This window comes from Convolutriloba macropyga, chromosome 3 (genome assembly GCF_964194025.1).
Source record: "Convolutriloba macropyga chromosome 3, txConMacr16.3, whole genome shotgun sequence".
Lineage (NCBI taxonomy): Eukaryota > Metazoa > Xenacoelomorpha > Acoela > Convolutidae > Convolutriloba > Convolutriloba macropyga.
In genome coordinates, this window is record NC_134470.1 from 29,343,869 (window position 1) to 29,364,692 (window position 20,824).

At 36.3% G+C, this 20,824-nt stretch overlaps 2 protein-coding genes across 3 annotated transcripts in view; both read left to right on the forward strand.

Annotated features, from left to right (window-relative positions):
• LOC142336140 (uncharacterized) overlaps nucleotides 1–20,824 on the forward strand; it is a 483,861-nt gene that overhangs the window by 424,892 nt on the left and 38,145 nt on the right. The window lies entirely within an intron of this gene.
• LOC142336138 (uncharacterized) lies at nucleotides 11,827–18,977 on the forward strand. Of its 2 annotated transcripts, XM_075384718.1 has the most exons (3): nucleotides 11,834–12,345; nucleotides 14,179–14,340; nucleotides 17,591–18,977. In XM_075384718.1, the coding sequence occupies exons 1-3, from the start codon at nucleotides 11,953–11,955 to the stop codon at nucleotides 18,932–18,934; spliced, it is 1,899 nt and encodes a 632-aa protein (XP_075240833.1). In that variant the 5' UTR covers nucleotides 11,834–11,952; the 3' UTR covers nucleotides 18,935–18,977. The 2 variants fall into 2 exon arrangements, with proteins under 2 accessions (XP_075240834.1, XP_075240833.1); XM_075384719.1 differs by lacking the exon at nucleotides 14,179–14,340 and having other exon boundaries at nucleotides 11,827–12,345.

Consider the following 20,824-nt stretch of genomic DNA (forward strand, 5'->3'; position numbering starts at 1 on the left):
AGACAATAAGTTTGTTTGCCAATCGTATTTCATCAATAAGACCTTACAACAAGTTACTGACTATGAAAACGACAACAGAGGCAGGCAAAAACCAAAATTTCAGTAGAAAAGGGCCAGAAGAATATGTCGAAGCAATTGAAATCCTAAGCTCTTCTCTGAAAACTTTATCTATGATCCAATGAACTTTATCACTAAAACAACGGGGTTCATCAGCGGTAGGATGATGTGATAAGATTTCAAAAGGATCCCAAAATAAAATCAAGTACCCGAAAATTGAAAAATTTAGGAAATCTCGTGGCATTGAAGTTTTAAAACTAATAGGTAGAAGATAAAACCGCTAACCAGATTAATTTTGGCTGCAGTAGAACGGAAAGGGAATCTGCTAGTACTGACATTGACCAACAGTTCACGAAAAAAAGTCTAGGATTGGTTAATATTCAAAAAAAATTCGAAGAATTATTTTTAACTCTTAACAGCCATTGAACTCAAAATCTTTCAACGCAGCGCAATATCTACGCTGATATAACCTGATGGAAGGAAAAAGGTGTTTGTTATGCATAGATAATTAACATGACATTACAATAAGTCCTCTGTCTGTGCAAACAATAACAAAAACAGGCAAAAACCAAAATTCGGTAAAAATGTGCGAGAAGAAAGTGTCGAAGCCAATTAAACCATTAGCTTTTCTCTGAAAACTTTATCTGTGATCAATTCAATCTCCTCTCGAAGCCAGTGGGATTTAAGTAATATTTGGATAATGTGTATAATGTTTGGATAATGTGATAAGAGTTCAAAAGTAACCAATAATACACAAAAATATTCAAAAAAAATTTAAAAAAAAATTGAAATCTTGTGTCATTGAAGTCATATAACCAACAGTTAGATCATAAAACCACTAACCAGAATAATTTTAGTTGCAGTATAAAGCAATTGGGTCCTGTAAATACTGACACTGACTAAAGGTTTACGAAAAAAGTTTAACATTTGTGAGTGTTCAAAAAAAGTTTTCGAAAAATTATTTTTAAATTCTTAACAGCCATTGAATTCAATAGTTTTCAACGGAAGTCAATAAATACAATCAAAGATGCCCTGATGGGAGTAGAATTATGTTTGTCATGCATAGGTAATCAACAGGACATCACAATAAGTCTTATGACTATTAAACAACAAAAATAGGCAAAAACCAAAAATTCAAGAGAAAAGTGCAAGAACGTGTCGAAGCCATTTAAACCATAAATTTATCTTGTGAGCCACTGAAAAGCTTCTTTAAGCCAATGGGAGCTATCAATATTTGGATAATGTGATAAGATTTCAAAAGTAACCAATAATGCGAAAATACCCAATTTTTTTTTTTAATTTTTTGAATTCTTGTGTCATTGAAGTCATATTATCAATAGTTAGAAGATAAAACCGCTAACCAGATTAAATTTGGTTGCAGTAAGAAGGAAGAGGGTGCTGTCAACCCTGGACTGACTTACAGTTCACGATAATAAGTTTGACTCTTTAATGTTAAAAAAAAATCGACAAATTATTTTTTAAAACTTAAGAGCCATTAGCTGTCCTCTCAAAGCACTAGATATGTTCACTTAATTCTCATTATTGAACATGCACCGTTAGTCAATGAATCCATGCCACAGGACTCCAAAAAATTAGTTAAACCTCAAAAGAAATTCAAATTTTCATTTAAAATTACGAAAACTCAGAATCGAAGCCAAAAAAGCATGAGCAGTTCCTTGAAACCGATGTTTTTGTTCATTGGGCTTAATTTGACTGTAAAAGAGGTTTGTCATTAATAGAACATTGATCTAAAAAGTGACTTGTCTCTAGGTGACTTAAAAAACCAAAAAAAGAGAGCTCTCAAATAGAATTAGATTTTTTTTTGATAGTGAACTTCCCAATGAGACCAAAACTAGTCTTTTTTATCGCCTTTAGTCTATTAGCGACAAAAAATTGGTCCAATGTTTGGCGTGTAATTTAATTTTGAAATACTATCTTTATGGAGAATATTTTAAATTGGAGAAAAATTACACTAAAAGTGAACAAATATCGCGTGTTCACACAAAACTTCAATCCCCGATAACTCCTCGAAAAAAAAAACGAAAATCAAAAAAATCTTTTTAATTTTGAATTCTACGCTGGACCAGCTTTTTATTGATACCACTCACATTTCTGTACGACGAATATATCGATCGGCCAAAATTGACTGAACAAAAAAAACCCATTTGAGTATATAGTTCCTCCCCCCACAAGTGGGGTCGGAACAATTAAACAGCGCAAGTTATCACTTTAGAAAGTGTCAATTTGACACAGTCGAGAACTGAACTTCTAACTAAAGTAACCAAGTTTTGATGCAAGATCATTTTTTGACCTTCATAAACACTTCTTTGAGAGTATGGCAAAGTTGTTAGAGAATGTTTTGAGCTATGTACTGTTTTGTTACGGTACTGATAAACGTTGTAAATACGGGATTTAATCATTGTTAATTTAAGCTGCAGATGCGTAAATCTAAATACCGCTTTAACTGATGATGACGTACAAAGTGAGGTTAATTGCTCCATACAGTCATTAATGGCTCTCAGACCAAATTTTAGCAAATATATTGGTTCTGTGGACTTTTCCGTTCAATTTTTTGCTTGAACAATTTTTCATCTGAGTCTAACTTTTGGTCCTCAAAAACGAGAACAGGTAAAACCAGGAGGGTATCAAGTGGCTGAGCAGCTCTCTTAGAGCCTTACTGGTCTCCCCCTAACCCTCCCCAACTGGGTTAATTTGGATCCCCTCTTGTTGTGCAGCCGTGCCAACTACTCCCCCGTCGTTTGAGAGCAATTCGCCCGAAGGTGGTCTATAATATTTTTAAGCTAGGCTTTCATTATTTCTATAATTGTTGAAACCAAAAAAAAGTCGAATAAAATTAACCATTTCGATTTTTTCTGCATGTTCATACCATCTCATTAACGGAATATGCATATTTTTTGTCATTGAGAAGCGTAAAGAGAAAATCTTAATTGCTGCGCTTATCTTCTCAGCCGACTATTAAAAAAGCCCCATTTTTTTTACAATTCAAAAAATGTGAATTGTATGGGAGCACTATCTTTTTTTAAGGTCTGGTAACACTTTCATGATTTTTGAAGTCATGACTTCAAAGGGCATGCTGAAGCAGGAAATAGAAAGACAAATGGATTGCTTCTGCGGTGTATTTTTTTATAGCCGCTCTCATCTCAGCCGACTAATAACGAAGCCCTATCTCATCAAATTCAAAGAAATTGAATTATTTTGTGGCACTGTCTTTTTACTAATAGCCGCCCTCATCTTCTCAGCCGGCTATTATAGCGCTCCTATTTTTTTTTTACTTCGTCGAACAAAAAAAAATGTTTCGCTTTACCTCATTTTGCCGCTTTTTCAACATTTTTCGTGAAATTTTTTTGACTTCTCTAGGCTAGTTTCTCTCTTCTCTCATTCTGCTTAAAGTGATTTTGAAAATCAGTTGCTCAGCAAAGCAATTCAAAATGAACAGAGTCAGTATAAAAATTGAAGTCAGAATTAGAAACGGGATAAACCCATAAAGCCCAATTTTAGATGCCCGCTCTTTGATCGTCGTTCCTATAAGTCTTTGTTACCATCTCTTATGCTTATTGGTTTTGATAGTAGCCCCTGTAGCCTCTCTCTAAGAAACAGAAGTATGCTCAACTACGAAATGCCATCAAAATAAATCGAACTTAAAAAATGTTTTTGTACAAAAATCTTTTTTTTTCAATATCTTCTTTCAATCCCAATCATGCTTATTGGAGTCAACGGCGGCTATTTTCCGGCAATCTACCGGGAATGTTTTAAGATTTGTTCACACTTTCATGATTTTTGAGGTTATAACTTCCAAGGTCACGCTGAAGCAGGAAGTAGAAAGAAAAATGGATTGCTTTTATGTAATAATAATAATAATAAAACAGAATTTAGGAAAAAGTCCAAGGGTTTTACATTAACCCCAGTTTGTTTCGTTCAGTTTATTAGATTACAAAATTCAGTTTTTTCATGTTCATGCAGTTGTTGCACCCACACATAATTTGCCAAGAGCACGTGTTGTTTTCATCGTAACGCAGTCTGAAGTAGACAAAATACAGATCGAGAAGTTTGGCTTTGTGGTTTTCATGAAATAGGATATCGTATTGGAAGAACTCATTAAAGGTGTTCGCAAGGTGGCAGGCTCTGTACCAATAATCGGATTCACATATCCTGAGTTTTGGTTGTCGACATATGACGTTACAAGTCGTTTGGTATCGAGTTGTACCTGGCTCGGTTATTGATACATGAAGTTTCCAGTTTAGATCAACTTTCCCCGTTAAAATTTTTGCAAATAACAAAACGACATGTAGCTCATGGTATAAGGATAAGGGAAGTAAATTGAGTTTTAAGAGTTGTTCTTTGTAAGGAATTTTGGCTCCAGTGATCCAATTTGCTGCTTTTTTCTGTACACTTTCAATTTGACTGAGTTCAACTTTGCCTGGTTTCCACACACTTGAGCCGTAACTGATAATTGGAACAGCATAACTGACATACGAGTTTTTCCTGTTTGCGTAATTTGCCAAAGAAAGGTTTCTCTTGATAGAGTAAAGAGCGTTTAAAGCCTTTTGAGTACGAGATTGAGAATGAGTTGCCCATGTAAGAGTGTCGGCTACAACTACTCCTAGGTCTTTCATTACTGAAGTGCTTCCAAAACTGAAATTTGGCAAGCGGACTGTGCCGACGCCCTTCAACCACAAGCATTTACTTTTTGATAAATTTATTTCCATGAGATTACTTTGGCACCATTTCCAGATCCTCCGAATGTCGATATTTATTGCCACTGGGTTGGTTCCAACTATCTTGAAATCATCAGCGTAACCAAAGGAGTCTGACATGGAGCAGTTGGGAAGGTCATTGATAAAAACAAAGAAAAGCAAGGGACCAAGAACTGATCCTTGTGGCACTCCGCTGATAACGCTCAGTGCAGTCGAGATAGTTCCGTTGATTCGAACCGTTTGCTTCCTATTCGTGAGGTAGCTAATCAACAACTTCAGACATGCTCCTCCGATTCCCAATGAAGAGAGTTTTTCTATCAGTCGTTCGTGGTTCACCTTGTCGAATGCCTTTTTGAAATCAATATAAAAAGCCATGAGGAAATCGCAGCTGGGCGAATCAATGTTGATGAAAAGGTGGTGTAAGAATTCAATTAGATTCGTTTCCGTTGACCTTTTTGAACGAAATCCATGCTGTGATTCTGATAAGAATGGCGAGACAAGGGGATATAACTTGTTAAAAATTAATTTCTCAAGCAGTTTCGAGACAGTCGACAGTAGGCTTATCGGTCTATAGTTTGTAACTTCCTGCTTGTTGCCATCTTTGAACATCGGTACAATTTCACTCGTTTTCCATTCATTTGGAAAGCGACATTTGTTTGCAATAAGGTTGAAGAGCATATAAAGAGATTTACACAGTGATTCTGACAAGTTTTTGAGGACTTCGTTTCCTATGCTGTCTGGCCCTTTTGCTTTGTGTACATCAAGATTTGACATCGCTTCTTTTATTTCGGCTTGGCTGAAGTGAATAATGTCTATTAGCGATGTCGGATGTGCAACACGCTTTTCAGCGGTGTAAGTTTGTTCAGTGAACACCGATTGGAAATATTGATTGAACAATTCCGCCTTCTCTGCGTCAGTTCGAGCTATTTTGTCATCGAGGAAAACCTCTTGTGGAATATGGTTGGCTTTGGTCAGCGTTTTGAGGTATTTTTGGAGCTCCGAGAACCTGCCTTTTTGGAAAAGCTGTGTTTCATAGCTATGTTGATCTTTTTGGAGGGAAGTCATTAGATTCGTTTGTACTTTTTCTATTTTTCCTTCGTTTTCGTTCGTAGGACGGGTTTCTTGTTTCTTTTGCAACGTTTTCAGCTTTTTGATAAGATTGGAAGACACAGGTGTTACCCATGGTGCTAGCTCGCGACGACGCTTCGTTTTCCGTGGAACAAGGTCCTTCAGAACTTCATAGAGCCACTCGTACCACTTTTCAACCATTTGATCGGGATTGCTGAAACAGTATGGACTGAATGGGTGATCTTTTATGAACTCGTTAATTTCCTTCCAGTTAGCTTTCTTGAAAGCAAATAGCGAAAAATCTAGTTCCCTTTTTGGTAACGGCGTGTGTTTATGGTTGGGTGGAGCTTGGAGGCTGATTTTGACGGAGTATGGTTGATGGTCTGAGGTATGAATAATTCTCATTTGGTTATCTACCGCCACGTTCAGAGCTGTTTGTGGTTTATTGCACAGAATGATATCCAGAGATCGACCATTTTCACTTTTGATTAACTGCTGGTAGTTGTGCTCGGTTAAATCATCTAGTACAAGTTGTTGATCAGGAGTGGCAGACGTCATTGAAAGCCAGTTTGTATGGTCAAAATTTATGTCACCGACTATGTAGACACAGGCAGCGTTGAACTCAAGCTTTTTGTTCCTCAAGAATTTGATCAAGTTCGAAAACTGGACTGACTCCCATTTATATGTACTATCTTTGGGTGAGCTATAGATGCAGCATATGATAACAGGTTTCTGGATGGACAGTCGCACTATGACGCAGTCATTAAAATCACTTTCGATGGCACAATTCGGAATACAGTTTGAGATTGCTATCAAGACCCCACCATGCCTTGACTTGCCGTTGCTGCTTGGGCGGTCCTTTCGGTGAATTTCGTAGCACGGTAAAAACAAAGCCGCATCAGGTATATTTTCAGTGAGCCAGGTTTCCGTTAAGCATAAAACTTCGTATAGATTTTTTGTTTGTATTGAGTTTGCAAAGTGTGTCCTTGTCTGGTGTTCAAGTTTACTTCTCACGTTGAAAACAAGGATATTCAGGTAGGCGGATAGTCAATTGCTTTGTGTACGTCAAGATTTGACATCGCTTCTTTTATTTCGGCTTGGCTGAAGTGAATAATGTCTATTAGCGGTGTCGGATGTGCAACACGCTTTTCAGCGGTGTAAGTTTGTTCAGTGAACACCGATTGGAAATATTGATTGAACAATTCCGCCTTCTCTGCGTCAGTTCGAGCTATTTTGTCATCGAGGAAAACCTCTTGTGGAATATGGTTGGCTTTGGTCAGCGTTTTGAGGTATTTTTGGAGCTCCGAGAACCTGCCTTTTTGGAAAAGCTGTGTTTCATAGCTATGTTGATCTTTTTGAAGGGAAGTCATTAGATTCGTTTGTACTTTTTCTATGTTTCCTTCGTTTTCGTTCGTAGGACGGGTTTCTTGTTTCTTTTGCAACGTTTTCAGCTTTTTGATAAGATTGGAAGACACAGGTGTTACCCATGGTGCTAGCTCGCGACGACGCTTCGTATTCCGTGGAACAAGGTCCTTCAGAACTTCATAGAGCCACTCGTACCACTTTTCGACCATTTGATCGGGATTGCTGAAACAGTATGGACTGAATGGGTGATCTTTTATGAACTCGTTAATTTCCTTCCAGTTAGCTTTCTTGAAAGCAAATAGCGAAAAATCTAGTTCCCTTTTTGGTAACGGCGTGTGTTTATGGTTGGGTGGAGCTTGGAGGCTGATTTTGACGGAGTATGGTTGATGGTCTGAGGTATGAAGAATTCTCATTTGGTTATCTACCGCCGCGTTCAGAGCTGTTTGGTTTATTGCACAGAATGATATCCAGAGATCGACCATTTTCACTTTTGATTAACTGCTGGTAGTTGTGCTCGGTTAAATCATCTAGTACAAGTTGTTGATCAGGAGTGGCAGACGTCATTGAAAGCCAGTTTGTATGGTCAAAATTTATGTCACCGACTATGTAGACACAGGCAGCGTTGAACTCAAGCTTTTTGTTCCTCAAGAATTTGATCAAGTTCGAAAACTGGACTGACTCCCATTTATATGTACTATCTTTGGGTGAGCTATAGATGCAGCATATGATAACAGGTTTCTGGATGGACAGTCGCACTATGACGCAGTCATTAAAATCACTTTCGATGGCACAATTCGGAATACAGTTTGAGATTGCTATCAAGACCCCACCATGCCTTGACTTGCCGTTGCTGCTTGGGCGGTCCTTTCGGTGAATTTCGTAGCACGGTAAAAACAAAGCCGCATCAGGTATATTTTCAGTGAGCCAGGTTTCCGTTAAGCATAAAACTTCGTATAGATTTTTTGTTTGTATTGAGTTTGCAAAGTGTGTCCTTCTCTGGTGTTCAAGTATACTTCTCACGTTGAAAACAAGGATATTCAGGTAGGCGGAAAGTCAATTGCTTTGTGTACATCAAGATTTGACATCGCTTCTTTTATTTCGGCTTGGCTGAAGTGAATAATGTCTATTAGCGGTGTCGGATGTGCAACACGCTTTTCAGCGGTGTAAGTTTGTTCAGTGAACACCGATTGGAAATATTGATTGAACAATTCCGCCTTCTCTGCGTCAGTTCGAGCTATTTTGTCATCGAGGAAAACCTCTTGTGGAATATGGTTGGCTTTGGTCAGCGTTTTGAGGTATTTTTGGAGCTCCGAGAACCTGCCTTTTTGGAAAAGCTGTGTTTCATAGCTATGTTGATCTTTTTGAAGGGAAGTCATTAGATTCGTTTGTACTTTTTCTATGTTTCCTTCGTTTTCGTTCGTAGGACGGGTTTCTTGTTTCTTTTGCAACGTTTTCAGCTTTTTGATAAGATTGGAAGACACAGGTGTTACCCATGGTGCTAGCTCGGGACGATGCTTCGTTTTCCGTTGAACAAGGTCCTTCAGAACTTCATAGAGCCACTCGTACCACTTTTCGACCATTTGATCGGGATTGCTGAAACAGTATGGACTGAATGGGTGATCTTTTATGAACTCGTTAATTTCCTTCCAGTTAGCTTTCTTGAAAGCAAATAGCGAAAAATCTAGTTCCCTTTTTGGTAACGGCGTGTGTTTATGGTTGGGTGGAGCTTGGAGGCTGATTTTGACGGAGTATGGTTGATGGTCTGAGGTATGAAGAATTCTCATTTGGTTATCTAACGCCACGTTCAGAGCTGTTTGTGGTTTATTGCACAGAATGATATCCAGAGATCGACCATTTTCACTTTTGATTAACTGCTGGTAGTTGTGCTCGGTTAAATCATCTAGTACAAGTTGTTGATCAGGAGTGGCAGACGTCATTGAAAGCCAGTTTGTATGGTCAAAATTTATGTCACCGACTATGTAGACACAGGCAGCGTTGAACTCAAGCTTTTTGTTCCTCAAGAATTTGATCAAGTTCGAAAACTGGACTGACTCCCATTTATATGTACTATCTTTGGGTGAGCAATAGATGCAGCATATGTTAACAGGTTTCTGGATGGACAGTCGCACTATGACGCAGTCATTAAAATCACTTTTGATGGCACAATTCGGAATACAGTTTGAGATTGCTATCAAGACCCCACCATGCCTTGACTTGCCGTTGCTGCTTGGGCGGTCCTTTCGGTGAGTTTCGTAGCACGGTAAAAACAAAGCCGCATCAGGTATATTTTCAGTGAGCCAGGTTTCCGTTAAGCATAAAACTTCGTATAGATTTTTTGTTTGTATTGAGTTTGCAAAGTGTGTCCTTCTCTGGTGTTCAAGTATACTTCTCACGTTGAAAACAAGGATATTCAGGTAGGCGGATAGTCAAGCCTCACTTGCTGAGTGAGAGAGTTTGGTTTCGGACCATGCGCTTCCGATCTTTTGGTAGAGAATGCCGTCGTTTATTCGAAGATTTTTGGATTCAATGCCTTCTTGGATCATCTCGCGTCTTCGTTTAAGTGCTTTGTTTTCCAGGTCCGCTTCCTCGCGAGTTAGTTGACGACTGAGAAATATTGGTGTGTCAAGCGTTTTAAGTTCTCTCGCGGACAGTAAGATTTTTCTTCGCTGCCATGGATTTGGTATTTTGATCAGTATCGTTCTTGTTTTATTCTCATCGTACTTTCCAAGTCGGATTATATCATTGATTTCAGTGCTCACATTTAGATGAGTCAAGACTTTTTGCACCTCCATGTAGTCATAGTTTTGGCGGTTCATTGCGTTTTTATCTGCACATTCTTTAATTCCACGGATTCGAATTCCGTCCAGTTCCTCAGGCGGTTTCTTTGGTATGTTTGTACCGCTAGTTGTCACTGGGTTTTGTACTTCAGCCTCCTTTGCTTTGTGGGTCAGGAATGTTTTTATTTCACTGATAGTCTGCTTCATGGCAGTCATTTCCACTTCGATATTTTGCATTTGTTTCCTCTGGTCTTTGTTCTCATTAACATCTTGCATGATTGTTTCGTGGCATTTTTCTCCAACACATTTGTTGCATAATAGAAGAACATTTTTTCCAAGTGCGAGGATTCCCTTCAGTGCTACCTCACTAAGCTCCGTGCATTGCTCAGATAAATGCATTCGATTTCCACACATGGCGCAATCGAATGACTTTTCATTTTTTGGGATCTTCTCATTACAGGACGAACAACTGTCGGTAACCAATTTCTTTCTAGTGTAGTGCTTGTTCATTATGAAGGAGGAGAGGACAAGTGACACAGGGTACTTAGTGGTTGAATTTCGCGGTCGAATTTTAATGGCCGCCCTCATCTCATCCGACTATTAAAGAAGCCCTATTTCTTACAATTCAAAGAATTTGAATTAATTTTGGGCATTGCTTTTTTTTAATACCTGTTCATGCGTTCATGATTTTTGAAGTCATGACTTCAAAGGGCATGCTGAAGCAGGAAGTAGAAAGAAAAATGGATTGCTTTTCGTGGTTTAATTTTTAATAGCCGCCCTCATCTCTTCATCCGACTCTTAAAGAAGCCGTATTTCTTACAATTCAAAGAATTTGATTGTATTGGGGCACTGTCTTTTTTGAAGATCTGTTCACTTTCATGATTTTTGAAGTTATGACTTCAAAGGTCACGCTGAAGCAGGAAGTAGAAAGAATAATGGATTGCTTTTCGCGGTTTAATATTTAATAGCCGCCCTCATCTCATCCGACTATTAAAGAAGCCCTATTTCTTACCATTCCAAGAATTTCAATTGTTTTGGGGCATTGCCTTTTTTTTAAGATCTGTTCATACGTTCATGATTTTTGAAGTCATGACTTCACAGGTCACGCTGAAGCAGCAAGTGGAAAAAAATGGAGTTGTTTTCGGGCCGTAATTTTTGTTCACTTAAAGTAGAGTGAGAAAACGTTGTATGAACAAAAAGTTGATTTCTGGCTAGTGGTTTTTTGTTCACATGCGGCATTTTTTGTCTATTTTGCCGTTTTTAATACTTTTTGATTGGATTTAATAATTAGTCTGCCCAATCCAGTCAGAGCTTATTCTTAGTCTAGTTCTTTGTTTGCTCCATGAAAGTTCTTCGAATTGTAGGTCAGGATTTGTCTGCTATGTTTTTGCTTGTCGAATAAAAGTTTGTGTCGCTTCATCTTACTTCACAGCTTGTTCAACATTTTGCGAGAAATCTTATTGACTTCTCAGGGCTAGTTTCATTCTTCTGTCATCCTGTTGAGTGCTTTTGAAACATGCTCAGCAGAGCAATCTAAAATGAACAGATTAGATGCCGAGAAATGAAATCAAAAATAGAAACGGGATAAACTCATAAAGCCCAATTTTATATGACCACTACTTGAAGTTTGATAATAGCCCCTGAATCCCCTCCTTAGAAACGAGAATGTCTTACTAAGGAATGACATCAAAATAGTTTGCACTTCAAAACATTTTTCTTCAAGAATCAATTTCATTTTTTTTTCATTTTAATCCCAATCGGTGTCATGGAAATCAATGGTGGCTATTTTTCGGCAATCTGCAGGGTACGTGTTTATAAGAAAAAACTTTTTGTTTTTTTTTCAAATTTCATTTGTAGTAACATTTCTAGTTGAAATAATCAAAGGGTATTTTGATTATGATTTCAATGGAATTTTGTGTTAAAGAAAGAATGGAATAGTTCTCGATAATGTATGGTTAGTATTCTTGGAAATGGCTGGGGATTCAACAATGCGCGGTACCGTGAACGATGCTGGACACGCTAACAATGTAATGACCGATAACCATAACAGTGGTAACGAAATGATTGTTGAGCAATCGGCGAATGACGTTGAGATGCTTGAAATAGCTAATAATTCAGTGTCAACTGATGATGATAGCGAAATCGATTTGCTTAATGACTCATCTGTGAACGAATCTGAAATGAACCAATCAACGATTAGCAAATACCAGTCGAGAAATGAAACGTCAGTGAGGTGTTTCCATGTACGAGATATGCATGTTTCATCTTCCATGGTTATTGCAATTGCATCTGATAAAGGAGTCCATATTTTCATACCGAGGTACTTGTGTGTGGGATCTATAAGGAACGCTATCTATCGTCAGGTAAGTTTAACATGAGCAACAGGAAAACGACCATCATACGTAAACAGCATCGTTTAGAGATTGTTTCAGATAGCCGCTCTCATCTTCCCAACCGGCTATTATTGTGCTCCTATTTTTTTTCAAATTGCTGAACTCAGAGAAGAGAGAGTTATTTTCTGATCATGTCTCTTATTTGAGAGAGAGCTAGAAAATTAGTTGTGAAAAGGTTTTCTTAAAGCCAGCGGATTTTTTTTTGAGCACGAAAGACTTTGAAAGCTTTTTTTGTTTTTACCCAAATCTTTTTAAAGGTGTCTCTCAATTATCCAAACTGGTAATAGTGCGTTCGGCCCCATGAAGTGAATTTTACACTTTTAGTGTTGATTTTCAGCTATTTTTTTTTACCATTTTGCCTCATTTAGACTTGAAAATGTTAATGAGAATAACCACGAGGGTAAAATTACATTTTGTAATATTTTAAATCAAAAATAACAATCTTTCCTTTGAATAACTTAATAATAGCTAAGGTTTGGTTTCCGTTTTCCATGAAATATTTTAATGAAAGAAACTTTTAACGCCTTCAGTTTTTTAATAGCCTTCGTCAGCCTCTTAACGGCTATTATTTAGGCGCTTTTTTAAAATTCGCGTTTGATTTCTGACTTACCTCACTCGCTGTTTCTACTGAATAGATTTTAAATTCTTTCACTCATTGAAGTACGCAATGTGAATACGGTCAAAGTTAAAACAGCGAAATCAAAAACCGGATAATCATATTAAGCCCGGTCATTAAGTCATAGTGCATCATGTTATCAAAGTTCTTTAAAGCGATTGCTAGCCAGCGTTAGTATTATGCTTAATAGCGTTCAGTTTGGAACTGAATTAAGTTTAATTTTAGAATCTAAGGGACTATGCAGAATTTGCGCACCGAATAAGATCACTTTGACACAAAAAAATTCTGTCAATTTCTGTCTCTTAATTTTTTTTTCTGTTTCAATCCCAATGTGCTTCAAGTTGGTTAACGTTGGCTATTTTCCGGGTCAATTTGTCGGCTATGTTTGTCCATTGGAACTTGTTCGTGTATTTTTCATTCTTCTTTTAACTTGTTAATTGTTTTTCTTTGATTCTTTTTCTTAGAGCTCTTGAAAGTTTATTTCAGTTACGGACCAATTTGTTTATAATTGAATTGTGACTCCATTTTAATTTACTTGTTTGTGGGAGAGAAAAAGCATATATACGCCTGTTTACATTATCTTCAATGTTTCCGATTATATTTCGATCTTTTTGTCATGTGTTTTTGTTGGAAAAATCAATTTAATGAAGTTTTCGCTATATAAATTCTACAGGGAGAATTTTGTTTTCAAGATCTAGACTATGAGCAGTTTACGAGCAAACACTTTTGGTTCGAAGAAAGTAAAACTTTAATGCCCCATCTAATTTGTTTAATTATTCTGTGAATTGAGCATAATGGCAAACTTTGAAAATTGTGGCACTAAAATCTAAATACAACAAAACAATTGATCTAAAAAAATTTATTCGAGCCTGCAAAGTTATTTGATGGCGAACCAAATATGAAGTGATACTTGCTTATTATTTAAGTCCTAATGGTCTGTTTAAAGTAATTTTGGGTCAACCGATTGTTCGTCTGTCCAATATTTTTTTGTAGCTGGTAAAAATAAGGGGTGTTAACTTACTAAACAGTTCTCAAAAAACCCTTCTAGTCTCTGAGGGTGAAGTTCACCAAAAAAGTGAGGAGACAAATTCAAGGAGTGAAAAGCTGTTTGGGAGTTTCGATCACGCCTCCTCCTCCCCTCTCTTTCGTTGGTGAAGTTATTTTGTCAATTTTTTGTTACTTTCTAGATTCTAATCCAGTCTCCGGTCGTTGAGTTACGTGAGAATCTGTGTAACAAGCTAACCCATTCGTACTCAAGCATCGCCTCCTTCAGCAACTTTACTCTAGTGAGAAGTGTTCGCTGGGCTCCCTTCGGACTTTACTTAGCGGCTCTCACTAATGATTCTCAGGTAGGTATTGTCATGATATGTTTTTGTTCCGACCCTCTTGAGGGGGGAGGAACTATATACTCAAATGGGTTTTTTTTTTTTGTTCAGTGAATTTTCGCCGATCGATACATTCATCGTAGAGAGTTGAGAGTGGTATCATTAGAAAGCTCGTCCAGCGTAGAATATGGAATTAAAAAGATTTTTTTAATTTTCGTTTTCTACAGGGAGTTATCGAGGTTTAAAGTTTTGTGAAAATAGTGTGAATTCCGTTGATTTTTATTCACATTTTACGGAATTTTCGCTAATTTTTGACCAAAATTTCGCCAATTTTGCTAAAATTTGTCAACATTTTTTAAAAACTTGTTGTTGATTTTATTTTTAAATATAAAAAATCTTCTCGGCTTTTCTTATTTTGAATTTCTTCTGAGAACTTCAGAGAAGTAGAGTGAATTCCCGTTGTTTTTATTCACATTTTCCGGAATTTTTGCCTAAATTTTCGTCAATTTTGCTAAAATTTGTTATAATTTTTAAGAATAGTGTCGTTGATTTTATTTTTGAAGACGAACAAGCATTGTTCATTGTTTTGATTTAATTTTTTTGGTCAAAAAATGTGGATAAATATTTCAAAATTTAGCCTTTTTCAACAAAAACAGCACGAAATAAGCTACTTTAGTCCGTTTTGATTAAGTTTGCCGACAGTACACCTCCAAACAACACTCATACAATCTTTGTAGACTCAGAGGGGGGCTATTTCTACTTCAGAGTACGCTGAGAGTGCTCTGTAGTTAAAACTTTGCCTTTTTTTGCTAACTTTACTCGATTATCAAAAATGCAGAACTTATTTTGAGTTTTTAACTAACAAATTATCTATATCTGCAACATTCGAAAATCAAATGTTCCTAACGGACAATAAGCAATAGCAGGGCTTGTTTTGGGCCATTCTTGGACTGCTACCACCCAAAGAAATCGGGTTGTAATCAGTCGGTCTTTTTTTTTAAAAAAAAAGGACCCTTTCTTTAAAAATAAAAAACAGAACATATCGAATCAATGCTCAGGAGTGATAGGTCCGACCAGTTTGCTTACTAAAAAGCTCCAAGCTAATCCATTTAAATTTTAACTTGAAAGTTTATGGTCGTTTCTTTTAAAAATAATTGACTTTTCAATAAATAATGGCTTAATTAAGTTTTCCTCTATTTTTTTCTTAATTTGTTCAACTTCCAGCTTAGTGTCTGCAAAAAAAGAATGCTTCTTCTTTCTACTGATTTAAAATTTCTTCTCGGTTGCAGTTTTAAGCCTGAAGTTATTGTTTTCTGGCTTTGATACTACAAGATTTCAGATTTTTGTTTGTTTCGATATTTGCCAGTTTTTCACGTTTCCGAATTTTGTCACATTATCACATTATTGACAGTTCTCTTGTCACATTATTAGCGTTAAAAATAAAGCACAATTGAACATATTGAAATCCTGAATGATATACATAATCGTTTTAACGGCCTCGACGCCTCTTTCTTGAAGAAATCAATTGAATTTTTTAATTTTGTTTTTAACTGTCATTTATACTTTGTCGTTTCGGTCGTATGAAATTTCCTGCATAGTGATAACTTTCATTGGCTTTTCGTGGAAGAATAGAAGAACCGATATTCTGATATTAGTAAATAGCTGATGGCTTTCATGACTTTGAAAACAATCGTTTTCCAAAATTAAAAAAAAAAAAAACTTTTTAACTTCGCAATTTTGTTCTTTTTATGTTTCTTTTTGTTAGCTAATCTCGTTATTTCATTACAGGTCAAATATGACATTATGGGTGTCAAGGGAATAAAAGGGATTGGTGTCCCAAAATCTTTTTTTTTAATGAATTTGTTATGACCTTAGTGGCTTCGACACCGGTTTTTCACAAAAATGTAAATTAGTTTGATTTTTTGTCTTATTTGACGTTCTTTTTGTAGATGCGAGAAATATTCTGGGTAACTGCAGGTCTCGAGGGCTTCCTTTTTTTGAATAAACGACCCTATTCAAATAGTTCTGTTTGTAATTAATGCCTTTTATGACATTGAATGTAATTTTTCTTCGAAAAAAAAATTGAAATTATTTCATACTTTAGCACTTCGCTTTTTTGTCTACTTGTTACCTAGTCTTACTAATGAATGGACACGTACTACTTTATAGCTGTTTGATGAAGGCGCAATCGAATATATTTTGAGGGACAAAATATGGCTCGAGGGTTTTGGCAGCGTTTTCTGGCAAGTTTCAATTGAAATTTTGTTTGTTTTTTTTTGTTGTTCATTTTAGCCGCTTTAAAAAATGAAGAAGGACAGGTCCTAATGCCCTTCTCTAGAAACAGTGGTAATTGTAAATTTGTGGTAATGTTAATTGATTCCTAATGGTATTTATTACTTTGAAGTTAACTGTTTCAAAAAAATAAGTTATATTTTTCACTTTAATGTTTTTGTTCTTTTTTGTATAATTGTTACCAAACCTTTTTATGGACTGGTCGCATATGGTTTCTGGTGATTTATTAGTTATTTTTGTTTAGTTTTAGGTTTATCTGACGGTATGTTGACTTTGTTATTAAATTTAGTTTTTAAGAGGGAAAAAAATTTTTTGATGTAAATAATGTTTGTTGCTGTTGTTGTTGTTTGTTTTTGACGTTCATCTTGACTCGCTTTCTTAATATTGACATATTACATCAAGCTAATGCATCAATTTTTAACTCCACTGAGTTATTTGCTTTGGAGGCTATCTTATCGTTCATACAGAATTTTTTGAAAAAGACTTTTCGCAAAAAATAATTTTTGGGTTTTTCTATCTGTTCCTCATTTGCTAGACAATTATGCCAAAATTGTGGATGGGCGGGGTCGGAACTTTATGTGCCATCGCACATTACCGAGCCGCCTTGTTATCTAACCTCTTTTATTGGCTATCTGATATCAAAAATCTTCTGAAAGAGGAGCTTCTGTTGCCAGCTAACTGTAGTGGTATGCTACCTTCAGAAGTAGTTCGAGTCCTAAGATGCTTTCAAGCTTAGTGGTTTTGCCCACATACCTTAAATGCCACCTTAATGTTGTATTGTGAAATTTTCAAAGTGAATTGTATTATTGTTGAGAACTAATGTATGATGTTGAGGTAAAGGTGTCGAGGGATACAAATGCAATCATGCTTTCAATGAATTTCACGTAAGCTGTACCTACCGTCCTCTTTTACAAGATCAGACGTGAGGTAGCTGTTTTGTAACTATTTTGTTTATTGTTGACTCAGTGATTATTTCTTTCAGCTAATCCTATCTAAAACAGATCTATCTCGAAACAGTTCGGAGCAGTTTCCAACTTTGAATATATCGCTACTACTATTGGACAAGTTCAGCTCTATTCCAAATCCCAAGACTACATTTGCTAACAACGCTGTCGTAAGGCGAAGTTCCGAATACGGAGAGATCTCTCATTTTGCATGGGTCGAAATGAAGTACGATCATTACGCATCAAAATCGGCCATTGAAATTGCCCTCGTTAACAAAAAATGCCAACTATTGATTGTCAGTCTGGAAATGGAGGCTATGCGCGTAAAAACAAAACTGTGCTGTGAGTTAAAGTCATGTCCAAGCTTGCTGTTATGCTCGCACAATCCGGAAAAAGCTGCAATCAAAGTGGTCATAGGTTACACAACTGGATTTGTTGAAATATTGACCTTGAGTTTGTCGTTTGAAGTGCAAAATTCCTCAAAATTGGATAACGATAATTTGGTGGACTTTGTGCCTATTCTGTGTGGGTCGTTTTGCCCTGATCCTGAAATTGTCTGTCTCGTCAAGTACAATCGGTTAATTTTTCTCTCTACGACCGCGTTTTCGTCAAATTGTTCGCAATATTGCGTCGAAATAGAGTTACCAGAAGATTATAATGTGTATCGCGTGAAATTTAGCAAAAATACATTGATGTATTTTACTAAAAGTGGAGTTATTGGAGCTTGTGAAATTGATAAAAGTTTATTTAAACTAGAAAATTCAAATGATCTGAAAGAAAAAATTTTGAGCTCATTGCAGCGCGAAACTATTGTTATCGAGTCAAAATACCCGAAATATATAAACGGGGCAAGAGTCGAACAGCATATTAACTCAATTGATGCGTCAACTAATTTGGAATTTGTATTTTATGTATATGAAGACGGTTTTGTACCCAAACGCGAAAAACGAGACTTCAAGCTTGTATGTTTGTCAACAGCTTCCGAAATAAATAAGTTTGGAGACGCAAAAATAGATCTTGATTGCTTTAATTCGGATATTTTATTTAACGAGCAGTGGTACACGAATTCGTTTTTCATGGATTCAAAATGTTTCGTTCAGAAGTACTGGTTGGAAAAATCAAAGATGATTTCACTTTACAATGATGTTAAGTTTGGCACCGAAAGCATTAGTAATCCATGTCCGTTGTGTAATAAGAGTATCACAAATTTGTCGCCGGATTTGATTGGCTATTGTCCAGAGGGCGATGATTGGCCAATTTGTTGCAAAGGGCATATTATCAAGAAACCTATTGATGTTGTTACATGTTTAATGTGCAGAATGATATATTGTTTTATTCATAAACCGGGTAACTGTTTATATTGTAAAATGCCCATATTTTAATTCTTGTTTTGTTTAATCTTTATTGCATTAAAATGAAGTTCAACTTCTTTTGCAAAAGTATTATAGACCTTAAAAGCACATGTAGCTTACTTATAGAATATAGCCTGTTACCTATAGAGTAGGCTACATTCTTGAAGAATGTGGATGCTGACAAGCTCCTGAACGGTTGTTCCCATTTTGTTATCAGAAGAAGAAGAATTTATTTCTCCAATGAACTATTTTATAGAATCATTAATTGCACACATATCTCAGAGTGGACAGATAAACGGGGCTTTACAGCCCTCTGCACATCTGCACGCGTTCTAATACAGGTACACCCAGTAAATACGTAGTTTTTTTTCGAGATGTCAATGTCAAAATCGTAAAATTAGCTCTTTTTCGCAAGTTACTTACTTGGGTTTTTCGAAAAGCCACGAAGTCATGAAATCGTCTGCCTTGAATAGATCCAGAGAGATATAAAGACATCACATAAAAAAAAGCTTCCCAACTGAAAAAATTTCTTTTCAAAATCTTTAATTCTGGTCATCATATTTTGTGCTAAGGTACCTATAGAGACTTCAGACCAAAACCATACGACGTTTTTATGGGTAGATTTCCTCTACTTTTCGTGTGAGTGGAAGGTCCATTATCAATAAACTGAGCACCCATAAGATAAAAACTATTTCAAAAAAGTGTTTTCTATTTTTCTATGCTTTTGACCGGGCAATTATGGCCATAACTCGCAAAATAGAAGGGCTACAGAGGTCATATTTTCCCGCCAGAACCGCAACCTATAGTTATACCCCTTGTAGCAATCAGCCAAAGGCTTTTAATTTTTTTGTTTTTGATTATACATCATAAATATATCTCACCAGCTCAGAATTTTTCAAAAGGTAGGATTCTTTGAAACTGTGATAAAAAGCTGAATTTTTGACCATGAATAGATGTGTTGGAATGAATTCAATTGCTGTAGGGGTGTTGAATAAGCGGATGCATCGGTGGGTTATAGAAAACCTTTCAATTTTTGTTATAAAACCAGGGCTATATAGTAAATTGAGATAAGCCATACGCGTTGATCTTACTGATGTTTGGTAAGTAAAAAGTGTGTTCAAAAAAGTTGTACTCTGTAGTCCATTGATTGAGCGTAAAACGAATTTCTTCAATTCATATAGGTGTAGTTCATACACGGACAGAATATTATTTGATATGAAGCTATTATCCTGCGAGGTCTCTCTGCGGTTTCGAAAATGGATGAATTTCAAAATTTTCTTTTGCATGTCGAAATTTGGTTCAAGAGCTGAGTAACTAGTACAGCCATACACTAAAACCCCATATTGAATAATTGGATTTATATTGCTGCGATAGTAGGCAATGAGTTGTCTTCTGGGAACAAAATGACGTAGTTTACAGACGACTCCTGCTTACTCAGGTTTGACTTGACACCATCAATATGAGAAAAGAATTTAAGCCTGGCGTCTATGTGTACCCCGAGATATTTACAAACAGGATGTACATTCAAAACTTGAGAGTTAAGTTCATACTATATGTTGGAAGCACTTGGTTTTATGTTCAATTGAATTGTTTTACTTAGATTTAGAAGTTTAGAAGTTTATTTGCAGAGAGCCAATGATTGAGCCGGTTAAGGTCCGCGTCTACGTCCTGTTTGTTTTTTTTTTCGATGGCAGTTACATTTGTATCATCTGTAAACAAAATTACATCAACAGATTGACAAACTAATGGTACATTGTTAATATAGAGTAAAAGCAGCAGCGCACCCCGAGATATTTACAAACAGGGTGTACATTCAAAACTTGAGAGTTAAGTTCATACTATATGTTGGAACCACTTGGTTTTTATGTTCAATTGAATTGTTTTACTTAGATTTAGAAGTTTAGAAGTTTATTTGCACAG

Coding starts and splice junctions, on each gene's coding strand:
- LOC142336138 (XM_075384718.1), top strand. CDS start 11,953: ATGGCTGGGGATTCAACAATGCGCGGTACCGTGAACGATGCTGGACAC. Junction 12,346..14,178: donor GGAACGCTATCTATCGTCAG/GTAAGTTTAACA, acceptor GTTACTTTCTAG/ATTCTAATCCAGTCTCCGGT. Junction 14,341..17,590: donor CTCTCACTAATGATTCTCAG/GTAGGTATTGTC, acceptor TATTTCTTTCAG/CTAATCCTATCTAAAACAGA.